Below are 23,708 nucleotides of genomic sequence, written 5' to 3' on the forward strand. Positions count from 1 at the left end.
TTACCTTGCAGGGAAAAGTTTGATTTTTTTTTTCAAGTTTTCTACCACTTTAAGTGTAAACCAGGCAAATTACTTGCTATGGGTATTATCAATGTTTCCATATTGTGTTTATACTGTTTAGGCTCCGTTCACATTATAGCGTATGGATCACGGGCAGAACCGCCGCGGTTCCGCCCGCAATCGGGAGATTATTGCAAATCGCGGGACGCCTGTGCTTTGCCCGTTGATTTGCAATAGACCCCCAAACGCTGAGCGATGTTGCCGCAATTTCCGCCTGCCGAATCGCGGTAACATCGCGCAAAAAAAAAATCGCGGGACGCAATACGATCCAAAGAAGCTCTTGTACATTTTTGGTCGTATTGCGTCCCGCGATTTTTTTTTGCGCGATGTTACCGCGATTCGGCAGGCGGAAATCGCGGCAACATCGCTCAGCGTTTGGGGGTCTATTGCAAATCAACGGGCAACGCACAGGCGTCCCGCGATTTGCAATAATCTCCCGATCGCGGGCGGAACCGCGGCGGTTCTGCCCGTGATCCATACGCTATAATGTGAACGGAGCCTTAAAGATCAATTTCCTTTTTAATGGGAGTGCTGCCATTTTTCAGGGAGTCCGTACAAAATTCTGCCCAGTCAGTAAATTTTCCATGTTTTGTCAGTACAAAATGCTGCAGGAGGTTGGCAACGCTGACTGACCCAGCAGTTCCTTTTAAAAAAACAAATTGGTATCAATCTTCTTTCCCTATATACCGGGTATGGATACACAACTGCCTATATTGACCCATTAGGCATACGCCAAACTGGGCCCACCATTTCTGGTAAGCCCCCTAGATGTTGTAGGTGACTGATCTACTCACACTTTTCCTATACTAATTATTACCTGGATCCGCACTGTTGAAGATTCACATTTTTATCACAGACTTTTTGATACATGGTCACTTTTGTTATATTTTTAGTTCACATTAATTTTCATGTTTAAATATTATTTACATTTCTTAGCGCTGCACTGTTTTTTATCTATTTTCAGGTTAAAAACAAGCGGTTTAGTCGCACATATTTTTGCGAATATATGTGTAAGCCACAGCGGCCACATCACGGCACCCCAGTGTACTGCGGTTCTAACTATCATTTTGAGAGACTCACAAAATTGGAGCACATATAGCAGTGAATAGATTAACCACTTCTGGACCGGAAGATTTTCCCCCTTCATGACCAGGCCATTTATTGCGATTCGGCACTGCGTAATTTAACTGGCGATTTCGCAGTTGTGCGACACTGTGCCCAAATAAAATGTATGTCCTTTTTTTTCCACAAATAGAGAGCTGTCTTTTAGTGGTATCTGATCACCTCTGCGATATTTTTTGCGCTATTAACAAAAAAAGAGCAACAATTCTGAAAAAAAAAAAAAAACAATATTTTTCCACTTTCTGCTATATAACATTCTCCGTAACAAAATTGAAATTTTTTTACCATTTTAGACCAATTTGTTTTCGGTTACATATTTTTGGTTAAAAAAAAAAAAAATGTTATAATGTTTGGGGATTCTAAGAGCCGGTGTTCCGTGAGAAAAACCTACCCCACGTCACTTCCGGTACTCGGCACTGTATGTAATGCAGCGGTTACATTAAAACAGCTGTGCTGAAATACGAGTCATCTCCGCTCCTGTCCCGGTCACTTCCCTGCTCTCGGATAGTAAATATAAAAGCGGCGGCGGCTGTATGAAAACATAAATCACGGAGCCGAAAGCCGCTTTTATATTTACTTGCCGAGAGCAGGGAAGTGACCGGGACAGGAGCGGAGATGACTCATATTTCTGCACAGCTGTTTTATGTAAGCGCCGCGTCGGTAGGTTTTTTTCACGGTACACCGTGATCTCTTCATACTAGTGCGCATGTGCACTAGTAAGCTCCTCTGTTCTTCCTTTAGGTATCCGGGGCTCTGAGCACGCGCACTGCTGCGCTGCTCAGCTGTTTCTGGCCGGAAGTGACGAGGGGTAGGTAATTCTCACGTTACACCGGTTCACACTGGGGCGACCTGGTCGCCTGACAGGTCGCCGTAGGTCGCCTTCCATAGAGAAGCTGTGGACCTGTTCTAATAGGAGTGACACAAGTCGCTCCGACTTAGAAAAAGGGTTCGGAGCTTCTTTGGGGTGACCCGGAGCGACCTGCATAGACTTCAATGTTATGAAGTCCGTGCCGGCCACTCCGAGGTCGCGATGCGAGCAGCGCACCGCGACTTGTGAGGTCGCCCCGGCAAGTCGGATCGCTGTAATGTGAACCGGCTCTAAGCAATTTTCTAGCAAATATATACTGATTTTAACTTGTAAACAACAAGAAATAGGCCTGGTCCTTGCATTTTTGGTTCAACAGACTTCAATAGAGAAGCTGCAGAAAAGCATTTAGTTCAGTCTTGCTGCGATTTGTGTTTTTTAGTCCACCCAACAACAAATTGACCCAACAAAAAAAAAAGCATAAAAATGCAACACGCAAAATGCATTAAAAAAGCAAAAGAAATAAGCAAAGTGCATAGTTGTGAATCAAGTGTCTCTGTCCAATATACAAATTATTGTTTAGTAACTGTGGGATTCAAAATATCAAGTTGTATCTCTATTCTTCCATATGGCGATGACAACAGCTCAAGCTGTGAAAAAAAAATGTGAAAGATACATACTTTTAGTGAATCAGAAGTTATATTTTCTGCCTCATAACCTGAAATCTTCTCGTGGCTTTTTAATTATTTCTTGTCTGATAACCATAAGACTTTAACAACTCTATAAAAAAATACATTTAGACCTCATGCACACAGGACTTTTTTTTTTTTTTTTCCAACTCTCTTAGAAGCCAGCAGCGATATTGCAGGAAAAACGCCTGCTTGTAAAAAAAGTGCCTGATTATTTTTAAATGATTTTATATAAATTATAAAAGCATTTGTAAAATTATTTTTTTTGGAAACATTTATGGAGAACATACTTACTAGAGTTTTCCCACACACTAGGTTAATGATACTTTGGACTGTATGGCCGGGCTTTAGACAGCTCGCAGAAGTGTTATACATAAGCACATTATTGTCACTTTGCACTAGTACATTTCCTGGTGAAAAACAAGACAGACAAATCAAAATATATTAAAATGCACTAAAACAGTCCAAAAATTAAAGCTGAACTCTAGGCATAAATAAAAAGGCACAATGAGGCTCTAATCATTAATACATCATTAAAAGGACAAGTTAACCTTTAAAAAAAATAAATAAATAAATAAAATAATAAAAAGGCACATCTTTTTGCAGGTTAAAAAAAAATCTTAAAAAGAAAAATGGGATCTGGTTCTTACCGTAAAATCTATTTCTCATCCATGGACACAGCGCTCTATAAAATATAACTACTGGGCTATATTGCCTCCTCCAGGAGTAGTACTAGGCAGAACAAAAAACACCTGGCTATGTCCAGGGGGTGGGGGAGTCTGCGCTTATAATCAGCACATTGATTATCGGCCCAGCCCCATCAGAGGTGCCCATCACAGATGCCCGTCAGTGCCCATCACAGATGCCTATTAGTGCATCCTCATCGGTGCCCGTCAGTGCCGCCTATTAGTGCCTCATCAGTGCCACCTCATCAGTGCCCGTCAGTGAAGGAGAAATTTTACTTATTTACAACCTTTTATAACAAAGAAAAACTTTTTTTTTTCTTAAAAAAATTCGGTCATTTGTAAATTTGTTAAGCAAAAAATAAAAAAAATAACAGTGGTGATCAAATACCACCAAAATAAAGCTCTATTTGTGGAAAAAAAATGATAAAAATTGAATATGGGTACAGTGTAGCATGACTGCGCAATTGTCATTCAAAGTGTGATAGCACTGAAAGCTGAAAATTGGTTTTGGCAGGAAGGGAGTGGAAGTGCCCTGTAGGCAAGGTGGTTAAAAGAAGCGGTGTCACCAAAAATTAATAAAGCTTGACAGATCCCCCAGGATTTTTGTGCACACAGCACATGTCCCCATTAAAATCTGTTCTGTGGTTTCTAATCAGTGTCTAGCCCCTGCCATGGCCCCCCGTTTTCTGACAATGCAGGACAATACAGATGGACGGACTGACGGAGAGGAGAGAGGGGGGGGGACGGTACAGACACAGAGCCTGCCACAGCCCTTGCCTCCTCTGAACGCTGCAGATGGAACATCTAAAACACATGCCTCCTCTCCTCCGTTTGTACAGACAAAAACTGCCACAGCCCCTACTCCATCCTGCATTTGAGCCTCCTATCATTAGAAGACTTATGCCCCATACACACGTGCAGATTATCTGAAGACTTTTGTCTGCAGACTTACCAAAACCATATAATATGAGGTCAAACCTAAACACTTTCAATTTGTATGCAATCCGGCAGGCCCTTGCACAACATAGAAAAGGTAAGTCTGCAGACAAAAGTCTGCAGATAATCTGCACGTGTGTACGGGGCATGAGCCTGCAACCTCCCGCAGCTGCCAACTAGTTCTCAGGAGAGGACCACAGTAATAGCCACCGGCTTGTGTTGTATGAACGACAGCGGCCGGGCAGCAGCCCTGTCATTGACAGAAACATGAGCCGACAACAGCGCACGCTGGCAGCTACTATATTTCTCTGAGAGAGATTAGTGAAGCAGCTTGGTAATATCTTTACTTATTTAACAATCATGCTTCATGAACCACTTTAGACCCAGAAGATTTACAAGCCCCCCCCCCCCCTCCCCTCATGGCCAGGCCGTTTTTTGCGATACGGCACTGCCTTACTTTAACTGACAATTGCGAAGGCGTGCGACACTGTAACCAAAAAAAATTGATTTTTTTTTTTCCACAAATAGAGCTTTCTGTTGGTGGTAATTGATCACCTCTGCAATTTGTTTTATTTTTTTTATGCTATAAACAAAAAAGCGACAATTCTGAAGGAAAACAAAAAAACAATATTTTTTACTTCCTGCTATAAAAAAAAAAGTTTAACAAATTTGATCACCTCTGCAGTTATTTTTTGTCCTATAAACGAAAAAAAAAAAAAAAAAAGACTGACAATTTAAAAAAAATAAAAAATTAACTCTGATTGCCCCTGATATTTATGTTAGCCATTACTATGCTAATTGGGATTTCTTTTTACCAAAAACATGTAGCAAAAAAACATTTTGACCTGAATTGATGAAGCAATTAGATTTTTTTTATTATACTTTTTATATGTGTTCCCTGGCAGTGCTTGCCAACTGTGTGGGGGTGCTTTGACTGGGGGGAAGATGGAGATCCGTGTTCCTGCTTAGCAGGAATACAAGATCTCCATCTTCCCCTCTCACAGAAAGGCGGTCCGCCTTGTTTACATAGGCAGACCGATGTTCTGCCTTTCACACACACGATCGCTGGGTGCCGGTGAACATCGGGCCCCCCAGTCCCGCTGATTGGCTCCTGCTGTGTCCAATCAGAGCAGAAGCGGGTCGCCGGTGGCCACCGTGTGCCTCAGACCCAAAGCACAAAATTACATACAGGTACGTCATTTCGCTCAGGAGGGCTGCCCTGCTGCGGTATATCTGTGTGGGGCGGTCCAGAAGTGGTAAAACGTATTTACGGAAAAGAGAGACATCAACCCTTTATCTCGACATGGCATTTCCACAGCAACAAAGAAGACAAGACAGCAGCTGGCAGACTTTTGAAGCTGTGGGGGCACGCTCCCAGCAGGCCAGGTAGTAAAGATCTCAGGTCAGTGAGGACAAGCAAGTGTAAGCCTCGAAGGGGTGCTGGTGGGGGATACCAACCACTTCTGGACTGGAATGATTTGCCCCCTTAATGACCAGGCCATATTTTGCGATTCCGCACTGTGTTATTTTAATGGACAATTGCGCGGTCGTGCAATGCTGAACCTAAATAAAATTGATGTCCTTTTTTCCCCACAAATAGAGCTTTCTTTTGGTGGTATTTGATCACCTGTGCGATTTTTATTTTTTTGCGCTATAAAAAAAAAAAAAAAAAAAGAGCGACCACAATGGCCTTTTTGGCATTTTTCACCCCTCACAAGGTCAAGTTTTGGAGAGTTGCCTGCCTCAGACGATATGGCCGGCTTGATATCATGGATGTCAAAGTTGATTGTTTCTTACTAAGAGGTGAGCACGTAAATACCATGGAGTGTTTATGTTTCGTATGATACTAAACATGTATGTACACTCTAGATCTATCTAGGTGAATATTATAAATTGTTTTTTAGGTTTGCTCATATATATCTTCTTTATATGTTAAAAAGGGACATCAAACAAACATAATGGTTCCTGATGAAGCCACCTTTCAACTAATTGGCGAAACGTCGAACCTTATGAACCTTTATGACTGTCCCCTTGCTATATCTCTGATGTATTGTCTCAGATGTAATGTATTGTACTTATGCACTTGTTCATGTTTTTATTCATATAATAAAGTTTTTAGAATGTTTTTAGAATGTTTTACTTATGTGTGCTCCCTGACTGGCAGACCTTATCCATTAAAGTCCTATGGTATTCAATCCACTGTAAATTCCTGGTCCTATCACCCCCACGGTGTGATTCGAACATATTTTTTGCTTAAAAAAAGAGCGACAATTCTGAAAAAAACAATATTTTTCACATTCTGCTATACATTTCCAAAAAAAAAAAAAAAAAACAATCAAATGTTTTTAACATTTTAGGCCAATTTATTTTCTGCTACATATTTTTGGTAAAAAAAAAAAAAAAAAAAAAAAAAAATCGCAAAAAGCGTATTTTGATTGGTTTGCGCAAAAGTTATCACGTCTACCAACTACGGGAAAGATTTATGGCACTTTTGTTTTGTTTTTTTACTAGTAATGGTGGCGATCTACAATTTTCTGTTGGACTGCGACATAGCGGCGGACAGATCGGACCACTGACTGACATTTTTTACACTTTTGGGGGGACCAGTGATATTACTACAGTAATTAGTGCTAAAAATATGCACCGTTACTGTAATAATGACACTGGCAGGGAAGGGGTTAACAGGGTGGGTGATCAAGGGGTTAAATGTGTACCTAGGGGCGTGTTTATAACTGTGGGGGGCGTGGTTAGTGAAATGATCACAGAGACCTGTGTTCCTATATAGAAGGATCACAGGAGCTCTATGATCATTCCAGGGAGAAAAACGGTCAGCTGTGTTTACAACAGCCGACCATCCTTCTCTCTTAGCAGGGAACGATCGCGGGCGTCAGGCAGCAATTGGAGCCGCCTGTCCCGTGCATCGGCTTCCCCGTTGACGAGCGGGAGCGCACCACCGGCGGCGCGCGCTCGCCCCCTAGCTGCCTGCGCACCACAGATGTATACCTACGGCAGTTTGCGCAGGAGAGGCTGCCTTTCGCAGTATAACTGCGGCGGGTGGTCGTAAAGTGGTTACTAAAAAGGACTGTTCTATTTAAAAAATAAATGCTAAAGCCATTAGAATCAGATAGCCAGGCAACTAGCACTTTCAAGACGCAGGTCAGGTTTCCTTTAAAAAGACAAAGAAAAGTTACAGCCGTTTTTTTTTTCCAAAAACCCACTTCAGCCTAGGTTCACGCTACATGCGGTGCGAATTTACAGCCTCTGCACTGCATCTGAATCATAACCCGTCCACGTGAACCGATTGTTGAGTGTATGTTATGTTAAGTTAATGACACCCCGCAGTGGGATTGGAAAACGCGATGCGATTTGCCAAATCAGATCGCATGGGTGGCTGATTCTGTGTGGACAAAAAAAGGCTTCTGCATCAGTTTAGTGCAAATTCGGTGCGACTTGAACCATACAAATCCATGGCTCAAATCGCACCCCAGGGACACAATGTGCTGTGTTTCCTGTGCGAGATACATGCGGGGTCCCGCACCGCAGCAGTGTGAACACAGGCTCGCAGTGAGTATAGTGAGAGTGCAACATAAAAATGGATGTATAGGTAGGGCTGGTAGCAAAAACAGAAATCAATATTAACAGGTCTTACCGACTGGCTGAAAAGTATTCTTGCTTATATCATGAGCGCAAACAAAAGTGGCTGTCCCTCCACAATCGCTGGCTTCTAGGTTATTACAGACGTTGATTTTGTACTGTACCGTTCCATCATCTACTGCTTCCCACGTGTGTCTAAAAACAGCAAAGAAAAGAAATCTTTAGAAAATGCTTTCAAGAAAAGTCCCAACAAGGATTCGGGGACCTTTAAATATAGGAGTTGCTTAAACCTTTCACTGACTTTTTTTTTTTTTTTTTTTGCACGCATGTAAAAAGTACTGTATATATTTTTTAAGCGCAACTCCACTTTTGTTGAGAAAAAAAAAAAAAAAATATTTTGTTGCAGGGGATTCCAGAAACCGCACTTGTATCTTAGGCAGACTTCTGGGAAAATCAGTGAGCCAATCACACAAGCAGGAAATTAGGTTTCTGGGGTGTGTACAGAACAACTCCATTTTGCATTACATTTTACAAAAAATTACAGCGGCCGCGGATTGAAAAGTAAAGGGAATTTTAAATAACATTCAATTACAATATGACTTGTATCGCAATTGTATACGTTCGATTATTTTTTCATTTATTTGTTTTTTTTCCCCCCACGAAAGTGGAGTTACCCTTTAACTACTTCTGGACCGGAAGATTTTCTACCTTAAATGACCAAGCCATTTTTTGCGATTCATCACTGTGTTACTTTAACAGGCAATTGCGTGGTGGTGTGACGCTGTACCCAAATAAAATTGATATGCTTTTTTTCTTACAAATAGCGCTTTCAATTCTTACAAAAAGAGCGACAATTTAAATGAAAAAATGATTATATATATATATATATATATATATATATATATATATATTATTTACTTCACTTTCTGCTATACAAGATTCCCTAAAAAAAAAAAAAAAAAAAAATTTAAAAATCAAATTTTTTCATCATTTCAGGCCAATTTGTATTCTGCTACATATTTTTGGTAAAAAAAAAAAAAATCCCAATAAGCGTATTTTGATTGGGATGAGCAAAAGCTATCGCGTCTACAAACTAGGGGAAAGATTTAGGTCATTTTTATTTATTTTTTACTAGTAATGGCGGTGATCTGTGATTTTTAGTGGGACTGCGACATTGCGGCAGACAGAGCGGACCCCTGACTTGACATTTTTGATACTTTTTTGGGGGGGGCAGTGACATTACTGCAGTTATCAGTGCTAAAAATAAGCACTGTTACCGTAATGACACTGGCAGGCAAGGGGTTAACCCAGAGGCGCTCAAAGGGTAAAATGTGAGCCTAGGGGGTGCTTTCTAACTGTGGGGGAATGGGCTTGTGAAATCAGCACAGAGACCTGTGCTTCTAAATAGGAGGAAGACAGGAGCTCTGCATTGTTTCCTGAGAGAAAAACGGTCTGCTGTGTTTACAACAGCAGACCGCCGTTCTCTCTTTACGGGAAGAGATTGCGGATGCTTGACGGCAATCGCGGCCGCTGGCCCCGTGGATCGGCTTCCCAGCTGGCGAGTGGGCGCGCGCCTTCAGGATCTTTCCAGCAAACCGCCGTACAGGTATTCGCGGGAGCCTGCCGTCATATAGGCGGCGGCTAATTCACAAATGATTCAAGCAGAGAATCATTTTTTTTATACACAATATATGCGCTACTTTCACAGGTTCAAAAAGATGAAAGCGACAATTTAGGTCAACTAATAGAAAAAGATAAAATAACTAGAACTAAAAAGAAAACCCCCATATATTAAATCCTTTATCCACTGGTTTCCTCATCTGGTTAGGTTACCAGGAGCTTTTTTAGAAACATGGAAAACCATAGATCAGTTTGGGATATACGAGGTCATGGCGTGTATTAAATAACGAGACCGATTAAAAAACGGACCTTTATTTATATGTATTACAAATTTAATGCTTGTCCACTGACTATATTCCCCATTTGCACTAATACATTGCTGCAGTCTTGTTTTCCACCGGTTGAAGGCATGGAGAAAATCAATTTCTTTCAGCTGTCTCAACACATCCACCGTTTACTTCTTTACAGCATCAACTGACTCAAAACATGTCCCTTTAAGTACTGATTTAACTTTTCGGAAAAGATAAAAGTCGCATGGTGAGAAAAGCCCCACAACCCCTGGATAGACGTCTGGGTCTACTCTGAGCGGACGTATATCCTTTTGCCTCAAGCTCCCGATGAAGTGGACAGGGATCCACGAAACGCGTAGTGTCTTAACTTCTGGACCGGAAGGTTTTCCCCCTTAATGACCAGGCCATTTTTTGCGATACAGCACTGCAATATTTTAACTTACAATTGCGCGGCCGTGCGACGCTGTGCCCTAATAAAATTGATGTCTTTTTTTCCCCACAAATAGAGCTTTCTTTTGGTGGTATTTGATCACCTCTGCGATTTTAATTTTTTGCGCTATTAACAAAAAAAAGAGCGACAATTCTGAACAAAAATATTATTTTTCACTTTCTGCTATATAACATTTAAAAAAAAAAAAAAAAGACAAGTTTACAAATCAAACTTTTTCATCCATTTAGTCCAATTTGTATTCTGCTACATATTTTTGGTAAAAAAAATCCCAATAAGCGTATTTTGATTGGTTTGCGCAAAAGTTATTGCATCTACAAACTAGGGGAAAGATTTAGGTCATTTTTATTTTTTTTACTAGTAATGGCGGCAATCTGCGATTTATATTGTGGTGGACAGATCACACCCCTGACATTTTTGACACATTTGGGGGGGACCAGTGACCTTACTACAGTAATCACTCAGTGCTAAAAATATGCACTTTTACTACTAATGACACTGGAAGGGAAGGGGTTAACACCAGGGGTGATCAAAGGGTTAAGTGTGAGCCTAGAAAGTATTTTCTCTAACTGTATGGGGGAGGGACTTGTGGAATCAACACAGAGACCTGTGATCCTATATAGAAGGATCACAGGCGCTCTTGTGTTCATTCCAGAGAGAACAACGGTCTGCTGTGTTTACAACAGCAGACAGTCGTTCTCTCTCAGCGGGGAACGATCGCGAGTGCCCGGCGGCTCCCGGGGATCAGCTACCCCACTTCCTAATGGGGGCGGGTGCGTGCCTCTGGCGGCGGGCACGTGCCCCCAGGAGGGCTCCCGCTGAGCCAGTCTGCTGCAATATATCTGCAGCAGACGGCCAGCAAGTGGTTTAAGTACCACAGTGCCGAATCTCAAAAAATGGCCTGGTCATTAAGGGGTAAAACCTTCTGGTCCAGAAGTGGTTAATATATGTCTGTATTATACCTAAAAAATAGATTTTTTTGATACTTTTGTAATCATGGAATGTTTAAGAACTACTACTTTTAATAAATTGGATAATGTGTACGCCATTAAGTACCCTGCCTCATTTAAAGTCCCATAACCATTGCATTGTGTTTGTATGATATACAGGGATGGAGGCATGTTCTTTTCTATCTACAATTGTTTCAGAGAAAGGCAAAAAAATTAAATAAACGCCTCTAAACTTTTTCTTCTAACTATTTTTCTATGACAAGGGGCTAGTAATAACCCTTGTTGTTAGAAATACACCTTTGTCTCAACTCAGACGCCATTCAAGCTTGTGCAACACCAAAGCCGCACGATTTTCAGTGCAACTTTAAAGCAGGACTTTTGAGTGTGACTTTGATCTGACTTTACACTTTCTGGATCAAAGTAACATCAAATTTTCAGAAAAGGTGCCTGTAAAGAAGAAAAGTAGAGGTTCACATTTAGTAACATGTTACAACCACGTATTTTATGTAAAACAGGTTACTACTCCCCTTCCAACAGCGGGAGAAGGTTTCTCTCCCTGCACCCACTGTCACATTTTGAAAATATCACGGCTATGTGGGACTCCACCTGCACAGCCTCATCATTTGTCCACAAGAATCTGTAAATGAATAGACTACAAGTCCTGTCCGCCACCGCGTGTCAATGAACTGCAAGCGCACGGTTCAGCACACACGTAGTTCATTCACACAGATAGAGCTGAGGAACTGTCTGCCCAAACAGAGGTACAGGCAGAGAGCTCGGAGCAGTGTCTGCAGGAGCTGAACATTGCACCCGTGGTCCACTGATCAACTGATGCAATGCTCTGCAGGCTCCTGTCACAAAAAAATAAATGCACATTTTTTATTTGATACTCTGCATGCTAAAGGAACCACATCCAGAGAGGCATCACAGACACACCGTAACCCCTGTATCAACTGATCTGCCAGCTCAGGAGGATATTGACCCCCCTTTTAAATCCTGGCGTCAGAAGCTTTGCCCATTGCCTTAAGGTCTAGGAGAGGAGATGGCAAACACCAGCCTCAAAGTTGAACCTTGCCACGGTGAAAAAGTATCGGACCAGAGCCTCAGCTCTCTTGTCCGCCGGGTCTTTATAAGACGGATAATCCTCCACCGGAAGAAGCATGGCTTTTTTTTCAATCTTGAAACCTGAGAAGCCACCACCGGTGCAACTGTCAGTTTCTTCAAAAGGATACCACTTAGCGAAACGCTTAGGTATCCCAACTAGGGCTGCAACTAACGATTAATTTGACTGTGGACTAATCTATCGATTATTTTTACGATTAGTCGACTAATCTAACGATTATTTTTATTTTATTTTTTTTGCTTAATTGAGTGTTTTTTTGATTAGCTAATTAATCCTGTAATTAATACAGACCCCTCAGTAAGCCCCCTCCCAGTACAGACCCCACAGTAAGCCCCCTCCCAGTACAGACCCCTCAGTAAGCACCCTCCCTGTACAGACCCCAAAGTAAGCCCCCTCCCAGTACAAACCCCACAGCAAGCCCCCCTCCCAGTACAGACCCCACAGTAAGCCCCCCTCCCAGTACAGACCCCTCAGTAAGCCCCCCTCCCAGTACAGACCCCTCAGTAAGCCCCCCTCCCAGTACAGACCCCACAGTAAGCCCCCCCTCCCAGTACAGACCCCACAGTAAGGCCCCCTCCCAGTACAGACCCCTCAGTAAGCCCCCCTCCCAGTACAGACCCCTCAGTAAGCCCCCTCCCAGTACAGACCCCTCAGTAAGCCCCCTCCCAGTACAGACTACTCAGTAAGTCCCCTCCCAGTACAGACCCCTCAGTAAGCCCTCCCACCTAGTACAGACCACTTAGTAAGCCCCCCTCCCTGCAGCCAGTCAGTAGGAAAGACCCTAGATGTCTCGTATGTAGGACTGTGCCCACCCACTCATGTCCCAGGAGCTGTGGGGACTGACTGCTGGTAACATAAAGAAAGCCATGTGCACTCACTTGTTGGGCCCCCTCATTGAACTTCTGCAGGCTGAAGTCCTGGTCCAAGAAGGTCTGGATAAGGAGTACGTAGACTCTTGTTCTCATCCAGATGAAGGGATTGGGGAGGCTGATCACCATCTTGCTGGGCGCCGGGCGCTGACTGCTGTACTCCCGCCTGATACATCGCTGCTCCGCTGCAGCCGGGGGCAGGAATGGGAGCGCACGGGCTGACATACTGAGCTCGGTCCCCTCAGACTCAAGCAGGACACTCGGAGCGTCGTCCACACATCCTGTGCACCTACTAATCCGTCCCCGGGAAACACAGGACTCAGCTGAAAGGGGCCGCTTACTACTAGGAGCCCGGGGAAGGGGATTTCACCCGGCCGGCAATGCTTCAAGCGGCGCTGCGGCCGGCCAGGGTGCGTGTGACGTCACGTGTAGACGCGTCGACGCCTTTCACGCACGTCGACGATTTTTTGTACTCGACGCGTCGTGGCAGCCCTAATCCCAACCATGCGTTTTCGGGGATCCCCACTGACTTGCGACAATCTCGTTAAAATATTCAGGAATGGGGAACACCTTAGTCACCTTGGATGGTCTGCGGGTACCAAATTGCACCAACGCAGCATTAGCTGTGTCCTCCAATTTCCAAGCTTCTTGCACTGAAAAAACCAGTGCCCCCACAAGCGCCTTTCCATGTGTGGCTGTAGTGGAAGAGGATCCATGCTCACTGTCAGAGCACTCACCAGAAATCCCAGCAAGGAACCAGGTCCTTACTCCAGACTAGGCAGAAAAAAACTGAAGTCCTATAGCAGGAAGTGGGAAGTATTCAAATTTGTTTCCGCCTAGTCCTAATCCTATGGAGAGCAGAATAACCCAAGGGTCAAATAAGATTTAGAGCTGTGCCCGTCAATGAACGAAAGAGAAATTATAATATATATATATATATATATATATATATATATATATATATATATATATATATATATATATATATATATATATTTGGGGGTTCCAAGTAATTTTCTAGCAAAAATTAATGATTTTACTTTGCAACCAACAAATGTCAGAAAAAGGCTTAGGCATGAATAGGGAAGGTTTAGGCTGCAAGAGGACAAATGTGGAGAAGATCTCGTCTTTTAATCTATACCCAGCAGAATACTTTTCCTACTAACTACACTGAAGTGAGAAAACCACACAAGGAAAGGCAATCCCTAGGTTTTAAAGAACAGGATTAGCATGCTATTAAGACAAGAAAAGGAACTTCTGTCTGTGAACCTCATCATGAGATGCATACGTAATTTTCAAAAAACGTAATGACGGGCGAGTTGGTTAACAAGGCATGAGATCCTTATAAACCCATGGATGTGCTACTGTGTAAAGCAGTTTTTGTTTTGTTTTTTTTGCTGAGGGAGTATTTCTTGTCAAAAAATTCAAAGACTAGAAGCATTTTTTTTCTTTTGTGTACACACGCAGCCTACAGTCCCTGTGTATATATATATATATATATATATATATATATATATATATATATATATTTTGAGAATAGGTCTAGGTGCCGAAACAATATAACTTCAGTAAGCATGCACTTTATTGTTTATTATACAGGATTTTTTTTAGCGCCAATAGTTTGCATGGCAATTAATAAATGGAGACAGAACCGTTATTACAATTAAAATAAAATACAATTCAACAGAAGAAAAGTACGGCAACACTCTAGTCTAAAAGAGGAAGTCCACCTCTAACACTAAATCCCTACATCTACAGGCATCCACGATCTAATACTAACCTATCAAGCCCAGTAGGGCTGGGCGATATGGCTGAAAACTGTATCACGATATCAGTGTTTCATATCGGTCGATATCGATATATATTGATATTTTTTATTACCCATTTAAAATAAGGACCCTAGGGTGAGAATGCAGGGCGGCGGGCATGGTGCAGGAGAATGCAGGGTACTGGCATGGTGCAGGAGAATGCAGGGTGACTGGCATGGTGCAGGAGAATGCAGGGTGACTGGCATGGTGCAGGAGAATGCAGGGTGACTGGCATGGTGCAGGAGAATGCAGGGTGACTGGCATGGTGCAGGAGAATGCAGGGTGACTGGCATGGTGCAGGAGAATGCCGGGTGACTGGCATGGTGCAGGAGAATGCCGGGTGACTGGCATGGTGCAGGAGAATGCCGGGTGACTGGCATGGTGCAGGAGAATGCAGGGTGACTGGCATGGTGCAGGAGAATGCAGGGTGGCAGGCATGGTGCAGGAGAATGCAGGGTGGCTGGCATGGTGCAGGAGAATGCAGGGTGACTGGCATGGTGCAGGAGAATGCAGGGTGACTGGCATGGTGCAGGAGAATGCAGGGTGACTGGCATGGTGCAGGAGAATGCAGGGTGACTGGCATGGTGCAGGAGAATGCAGGGTGACTGGCATGGTGCAGGAGAATGCAGGGTGACTGGCATGGTGCAGGAGAATGCAGGGTGACTGGCATGGTGCAGGAGAATGCAGGGTGACTGGCATGGTGCAGGAGAATGCAGGGTGACTGGCATGGTGCAGGAGAATGCAGGGTGACTGGCATGGTGCAGGAGAATGCAGGGTGACTGGCATGGTGCAGGAGAATGCAGGGTGACTGGCATGGTGCAGGAGGATCCGGGGTTGTGGGCATACTATGGGAGATGCAGTGCTGTGGGCATGGTACAGGTAGACCATGCCCGCAGCACTGCATCCCTTGTAGTGTGCCCGCAGCCCTGCATAACGGCAGGTAGTGAAGCTGTTTCACTTACCTGTTCCAGAGGCGCCTTTGTTTTAATAATGGCGCCGCCCGGCGCCAATACGTCATTGCGCATCCGCCGCCACCGCTCGTGTAATTTCGGCTATTCTTGGCCTCTCCCGAGCGGCGGCGGTGCGTGCGCAATGACGTGTTGGCGCCATTTATAAAAGTTTAAACCCGTCGGAGCGGACTTTTCGATTTATCGTTCAAGTTTTCTTATTGCTATCGAGCACGGGACTATCGCGATAACTATCGGTATCGTTTTATCGCCCAGCCCTAAAGCCCAGTATAGAAGAAGTGTTAGGGTGGACTTGAACTTAAAAAATAAAAAGGAGGAGTAGGAGGAGAAAACTGCTCACTGTGTAAAAGCCATTGTTCACTTCTACCTAAAAGACCGATGCACAGACTCCTCCTGGCATTACTAACCCTAGCGCATTTTACTCCTCCATGAAGCTTATTTGTGGAGACTCTATGAATGGGCTCTATGTAGGAGTGAGATGTGTTAAGGTGGAAATACCTCATGCTGCTAGAATTAGTAAATAGATAGGAAAGTATATTGTATTTACTGGTAAACTTTTTTTTTTTTTCCCTTTTTACACTGTTTCAGTTACTTCCTGGTTTCTTGGCTGGGAAAATGTCATACATCCCAGGAGTCTTCAGGAGGGGAGGAAGAGGAGGAGGGGTTTTCACAGCTAAGCACACCCACCTGTATGCATACTTGAGCTATGGGCAGATGAATTCCAGGCAGTAAATGCTACATGAATCATTTGCCCTTACTTAAAGCAATATTAAAGGCTTTTTTTTTTGTTTTTTTTATTAACAGGTTATACTTACCTGCTCTATGTAATGGTTTTGAACAGAGCAGCCCGAATCCTCCTCTTCTCTGGTTCCATGCCGGCGCTCCTGGCTCCTCCCTCCCATCGGGTGCCCCCAGCAAGCAGCTTGCTTCGGGGGGCACCCAAGCAGCTGTGTTCCCGACCTGGGGCTCTGGAGCCGCCCACTCCATCACCTGACTCATTGGCAGTGATTGACAGCAGCAGCATCCAATGGCTCCCGCTGCTGCCAAAAGTCAATAAGCAGAGCGAGTTCCCGGAAAGGCAATGCTCTCGTGCACATCGCTGGATTCAGAGGGGGCCCAAGTAAGAATTAGGGGGAGCTGCTGCACATAGAAGGTTTTTTACCTTTGTGAATTGAACTCATGAAGGTAAAAAACCTTGTGCCTTAACAACCACTCTAACACTAACATGGCCAGAAATGCTAGTGGGGTTGTTTTTCACAGTGATTTCTCAACAAAATAAAGCATGGATGGATGAGTCTGCTTTGAATCTTAAAAATTAATTAAATAGTGTTTTTTTTTGGCTTGTGGTGTTCAGGTGCATTGAAGATCCACTTCATGGTTGGTAACATCACATGGTCTATGCATTGATCTTTTAAATAAACCGTAACATTGTTTTTTTAAAAAACAGCAAGTGTCTTCCTCTTCTTTCTTTAAGGGCTCTTTCACACGGGCGTTCCGATTAGATCCGCCTGTCAGTTTTTTAGGCGGATTTGATCGGATGCCCCATTCAGCCCTATGGAGCAGCGGATGTCAGCGGAGACATGTCCGCTGACACCCGCTGCCATCCGCATCCGATCCTGTCCGTGAAATCCGGACGGATGGAAACCCTATTTTCCATCCGTCCTGGGGATCAGATCGGATGGGATCGGATGAGAGCGGACAGGCGGTCCGCTCTCATCCGATTCCCCATAGAGAGCAGCGGGGGCCGGGAAACCTCCCTCTCCGCACTGCAAGCGGAGACGGAGCTGTCATCCGCCGGCTCAGCGGGGATCGCGGATCGATCCCCGCTGAGCAGCACGGATCCTCCTACGGAGGCGGACCGTGTGAAAGAGCCCTAAGACTGAAGTGTTGCACATGGAGCAGTTCACAACCATTGGGAGCCTTCATCCGGAGCCAGAGGACTAGACAGAAGGGGGTTTTGCCTGGAACAAGAAACCATTCTCTTTTTTTACAAAGGGTAAGGAGGGCCATACTCGTGGAAGCTTACAATCTAGAAAGGGAAGGGCAATCAACAGCTGCTCAAAAAAAAAAAGTGTCAGACCATTGCCCCTTTAACCACCTTTGTTTACACAAGCGGGCAGATCTCCACACTTGATCCCCGATGATTGGGGAAGAGCGGCGGTGATTACCGCCGCTCTTCCCCTGGCACGACTCCCGCTGAGAATGAGTACAGCGGGAGGGAGCCTCCGGCGGCGTGCGCGCGCCGCCCACGAGGGGAGGAGTCCAGCTACGTAGGTCTACGCCGCTGGACGATATCAAGCCACTTTGCCACAGTAGGGTCAACGTGACCGGTCGGCAAGTGGTTAAAAAAAACGCAAGATAAGGGGACAGAGAAATGAGGGGATGTGATGGCCTTGCATTGCTAGCGACCAAAAGACCACATGGGCTGCTATATGTTGTTTCACATTGCATGTCAACACTGCTGTTTGAAGTAGCTTAGAAATGTAAAATATTAGTGACCAGAGTAGACAATACTCCCCAGGATGCAATAATCTTTTTACTTCTAAGTTTATAAAGTAGTCAAACCAGTTTAGCAGAAATGAGCTCTGAGCGGTAGCCCTAATGCTGAGTACACAGCATTTTTTTCCAACTGGCAGCTTTGAGTAGTCACTACGGTCATATGATTGTTGGCAGTGTTCTATCCAACCTGCACACTAAAGAAATAATACTTAGCTTGTCATACAAAAACATTTCAACGTGTAATATTTTGCCACTTTAACCCTTTCGCTGCCAGGCCTTGTACTCTACTTTTAAACTCAGCTGGCCAGATCATTTTTGCAATTTATCCTTCTTAGGTTTCAGAGTTTGCAAAAGCGCACCTCCCCCCCCCCCCCCCCCCCAAAAAAAACATTTTCTAAAAGCATATGACCAGTAGAAGAAAAAGAAGGTGCTACTGATTTTTACATTTGAAAAATCAAACAGATGCAAAAGTGTAAATATCCAAATTTCTCAAAAAATCTAAAGGTTTTCATTTTTCCCATACAGCTTTAAGAATTTGTAAAATATATTCTATGCATGAAGGTAAAAAAACCTTTTGTGTGCTGCTCCCCCCACAGCCCCCCTAAATACTCACCTGAGCCCCCACTTGATCCAGCGATGTGCACGGGAGTCTTGACTGTCCCGTGTCTCTCCCTCTCGTCATTGGCTCCCACTTCTGTCAATTACAACCAGTGAGCCAATAAAGAGCGTGGGGGGGGGCTCTTTTTGTCCTATGAACGCATACAGAGGGGCTCTGGAGAAAACCCGTAGCAGTGCCCCTATATCAAGGGGTTTGCTATTGGGGGGGACTGGTCAAGGGGTTGGAGCATCGGCGGAGGACTCAAGAAGAGGAGGATCTGGGCTGCTCTGTGCTAAACCATTGCATAGAGCACATAAGTAGAACATGTTTATTAAAAAAATAAAAAAAAAATAAAAAACCTGTAGGCCTCAGGCACACTGGAGGTTATCAAAACGCCAGTAGAAAGCTGTAGAAGGCGCTTTTTCAGCTTTTTTGCAGTAGCGTTTTTCAGCTGTAGCATTTTTTTTATCTTTATTAGGCCCTTTTCACACAAGCGAACAGTTCAGATCCGCTTGTCCGTTTTTTTGGCAGATCTGAACGGTCACCCCAAGCATCCCTATGGGGCATCAGATGTCAGCGGAGACATGTCCCCTGACATCCGATCCGTCAAATCTGGATGGATGGAAACCCTATTTTCCATTCGTCCAGTGGATCGGATGGGATCGGTCCGTTCCCATCTGATTTCCCCCATAGAGATGCATGGGGAACTGACAGCTGTGACTCCGCACACAGTGCGGAGACACAGTTGTCATCCCCCTGCTCAGCGGGGGATCGGCGGATCGATCCCCCGCTGAGAAAAACATACTCCGTCCGACGGACGGAGTGTGTGAAAGGGGCCTTAAGCAAAATTATATTCACCTATATATGAACCTTTGGCTCAAAAACATTACAAAAATGCCAAAAGCTTGCATTTTTCTGCGTTTTTTGGCATGGGTCAGCGTTTTTTTAGCTTTTATCAGAGTTAGAGTATTTTTACAGCTGAAAACACCTCCTAAAACCTACTAGTTCTGGGGGTTTTTTTTTACAGCCATAAAAACGCCCCTGCCAAAAACTGCTGATATCATCCTCTGTGTGCATGGGCAAATAGGTTAACATGCTGGGGAGTTTATTGGCTGCAGAAAAAAAAAAAAACATTTGATGTCAAAAACAGCAGCTGTAAAAATGTCCAGTGTGCATGAGGCCTTAAAGCGGAGTTCCAGCCACAGAATAGTTTTTTTTTTTTTAAATACTTCCCAAACAGTGATCCACCTCCCTTCATACATCCGCTAATCCGGTGATATACAGTGCAATAAGATTTGCAATCATAAAATCGTACTTTATATAATGTTTGCAGAGCGCCGCCATCTTTGTCTGGGGCTTCCTGAAGCCGCAGTATGTAAATGTCTGCCCTGCTTCCTTGTTGTAGAGGGAGGAGGCCGGTGAAGGCAGCGCTAACTCTCGCGCATGCTCAGTACTATGCGATCGGCATAGTATTTGTTTCCAAAGGGACGGCAGCGTGGAGGAAGTTGCCGCCCCTATAAAGCCATTCCCCGCCGTCAATATGGCGTCGTCCGCGCTGGGCTCCGCCTATCATCGCGTCATTTCCTGTTTGGAAATAACGCGATGAGAGGAGCGGCCGGCCGCCTACGTCACTGCCCAATGCATCCTGGAAGTGATGAGTAAGAGCTCCAAGGACGCATTGCAGGACAGGAAGTGACGGGGCGGACGGGGCGGACGGCGTGGGCCGAGGAGGGAGGAAGTAGAAGGAAAGGGGAGTATATTTTCTACAGAAACAAGGTACTGTATTTTCTGGCGTATAAGACTACTTTTGAACATCAAAAAAATCCCCCAAAAATGGGGGGTCGTCTTATACGCCGAGTATAATATCTCCAAGGTAACCTAAGTATAGGTATTGCCGGTAGATGAAAATTAGGGGGGGTCGTCTTATACGCCCAGTCGTCTTATACGCCGGAAAATACGGTAAGTAAAAAATAAATAAAAAAATGCGGGAATATCCAATTATGTTACAGGTGACAATAAGGAAGCGGATGCCACAAAATCAAATTTAACGATATTGTGGCCGGAACTCCGCTTTAAGATCACTTTAGGTTTCTTGGATAATCCTGCCAGTTTTTGACAACTTGCATAACATTGCACGGGGAAAAAGAAAAATTATGCGGAGAGCAAAAAAATTAATTAGATACTTTATCTATGGCACAAAGTACCATTGACATCTGGTATAAATACACAAGCAATCACAAAAATTATGACTGCCTAAGAACATTTTTGAGATAATAAAAAAATGTTGGCTTCCTTGTCAAGGATTACAGCAGCTACATGGAAAATCGAATGAAGTTTACCAAGAGGATAGTGGTGGTATGTGGTGGGGATACTGTCTTGCTGCTAAAAAGCAGGGTTCAAATAGAGCTAGTTTTAGCTTAAAAAGGGTCTTTGAAGAAAAAAATAAAAATGAAAGAGGGGTCCCATTAGCACAAAATTTGGTAGAAGCATCTCAAAAAAGCAGGAAAATTAAAAAAAAAAAAAAAAAAAAACACACTACGCGACCTTTAAAGATAAGAAGGAAAATGAATGGTGTTGAAAGGCCTGGTTACATCTTCCATCCTGCTCTTGGTAGCAGTTTAACAGCCAAACAAAGAAGAACTACAACACCTCCCGCCATCATCAGCATAACAGATGTGAACCGGGGAGAATATTGCATAGAGTGAAAAGGAAGTGAAGTGGTGCAAGGAGCACAGCACAACAGAATCTGGTGGTTGATGATTGTCTACTTCCATAAAGAGGCAAGTTAGCTAGATAAGGAGTAGAGAAGTAGGCTCTGGACCACCTATGGAGTCACCTCCTAAACCCCCTTCCAATTTCCTTAACCCCCTTCCCCACTTCTCTCTGCACTCCTTATCTTGCTAAGGCTGGCTGATGGCTCAAATTTCCACCAACTTCTGAATCTGACGAAATTGGAGCGGTGGATGGTTCCACAAGTACCTGGAGAAATGATTAGGCAGGCAGTCACAGGTGTTATACAGTGCAATACAATTTCTTAACATAAAACAATATGACTCCATTCACACTAGTCCGACTTGGACCGCGACTTGTCAGCCTGACAAGTCGCGGTCCGTCGCGCTCCCATTGTTCGGTACAGCAACCGTTCTAATAGGAGTGACACAAGTCGCTCCGACTTAGAAAAAGGGTCCTGTACTACTTCGGGACGACCTGGAGCGACTTGCATAGACATTCATTTTATGAAGTCCGTGCAAGTTGCGCCGAAGTCGCGCTGCACGCGACTTCACAGGTCGCCCCCGAAGTCGGAGCGACGTAGTGTGAACCGGTACTAAAACATGACAAGAAGTATCATCATAAAAAGAGTCCATGCATAAGTAAAAAAAATATAAAAAGTCCATGCATCAGTAGCACTGCGCTACTTTAACTGGCAATTGTGTGATCATGCAACATTATACGCAACTTAAATTTATAGCATATTTTGCACATAAATTGGAGCTCCCTTTTGGTGTTATTTGACCACCACTGGGTTTATTTTTTTAATATAAAAAACAAAAAAAGACCAAAAGCTTTTTAAACAAAAATATTTTCTAATTTCTGTTATAAAAAATATATCTTAAAGTGGTTTCCTTCTTAAAGGCAACCACACAGCCCATTGTTATTCGTTCAGTTTGTGGTCATGCTGGCGGTGACTCGGTTTTGATTAGCTCTTCTGACTTATGGCCTTTTTATATGCTTTCTAATTACTCACTATACCTGAAATGTTTGCCTTGTTATTCTGTGCGGTAAAACTATGGAGAATGCTAATAAAGATCTTTGTGAAAGAAAACCTATGCAGTAAATAAACAAAACAAAAAAAAAATAATTTCTTCATAAAAAGTATAAAAGTTTAGGCTAAAATGTATTATACTACATGTATCTGGTAAAAAAAAAAAAAAGACAAAAAAAAAAACCAATAAGTGTATACAAACTACAGTATTATATAGATATATACACACACACACATATATATAATATATATATACACATACATACACACGCATTATATATATATATATATATATATATATATATATATATATATATATATATATATATATATATATATATATATATATATATACACACACACATACACACACACACATATATATATATATATATATATATATATATATATATATATATATATATATATGAATTTACATAGCTTTAGATGTTGTACAAACAATGGCACATCAGCGATTCAAAGCCTGACCATAATAGAATGGCAAGCAATCTGGCACTAACAGACACTGGTTGGGACGGACTCTGACACTGATATCACACATGCACTATTAGCCATAATACTGTACACTGTCACTGTACTAATGACTCTAGCTGGGAAGGGGTTAACGTCTGGGGGCAAACAAAGGGTTAACTATGCGCCCAACTGTGAACTGCTGAATCTGTCGAAATTGGAGCGGTGGATAGTTCTGCCAGTACCTGGAGAAATTATTAGGCAGGCAGTCATGAGTACAATACATACAATTTCTTAATTTAAAACAAAAAACATATTTTTCACTTATGGACTCTTTATGATATTTATCTAAAAAATCCATACATCAATAGAAGGTGGATTTCCAAAGATGCACCAGTGCAAAGTCCTT

At 43.3% G+C, this 23,708-nt stretch overlaps 1 protein-coding gene across 1 annotated transcript in view; it reads right to left on the reverse strand.

Moving 5' to 3' along the window:
- Nucleotides 1-23,708, reverse strand: part of IGF2R (insulin like growth factor 2 receptor) — a 294,611-nt gene that overhangs the window by 229,661 nt on the left and 41,242 nt on the right. Inside the window, exons 2-3 of the mRNA XM_082249744.1 lie at nucleotides 7,948-8,087; nucleotides 2,971-3,086 (exon numbers count right to left, since the gene is read on the reverse strand). Of these exons, the coding sequence (XP_082105870.1) occupies nucleotides 2,971-3,086; nucleotides 7,948-8,087 (256 nt within the window). The remainder of the gene's footprint in view (nucleotides 1-2,970; nucleotides 3,087-7,947; nucleotides 8,088-23,708) is intronic.

Source organism: Pelophylax lessonae (genome assembly GCF_965119305.1).
Source record: "Pelophylax lessonae genome assembly, chromosome: 3".
In the NCBI taxonomy this organism is placed as follows: Eukaryota; Metazoa; Chordata; class Amphibia; order Anura; family Ranidae; genus Pelophylax; species Pelophylax lessonae.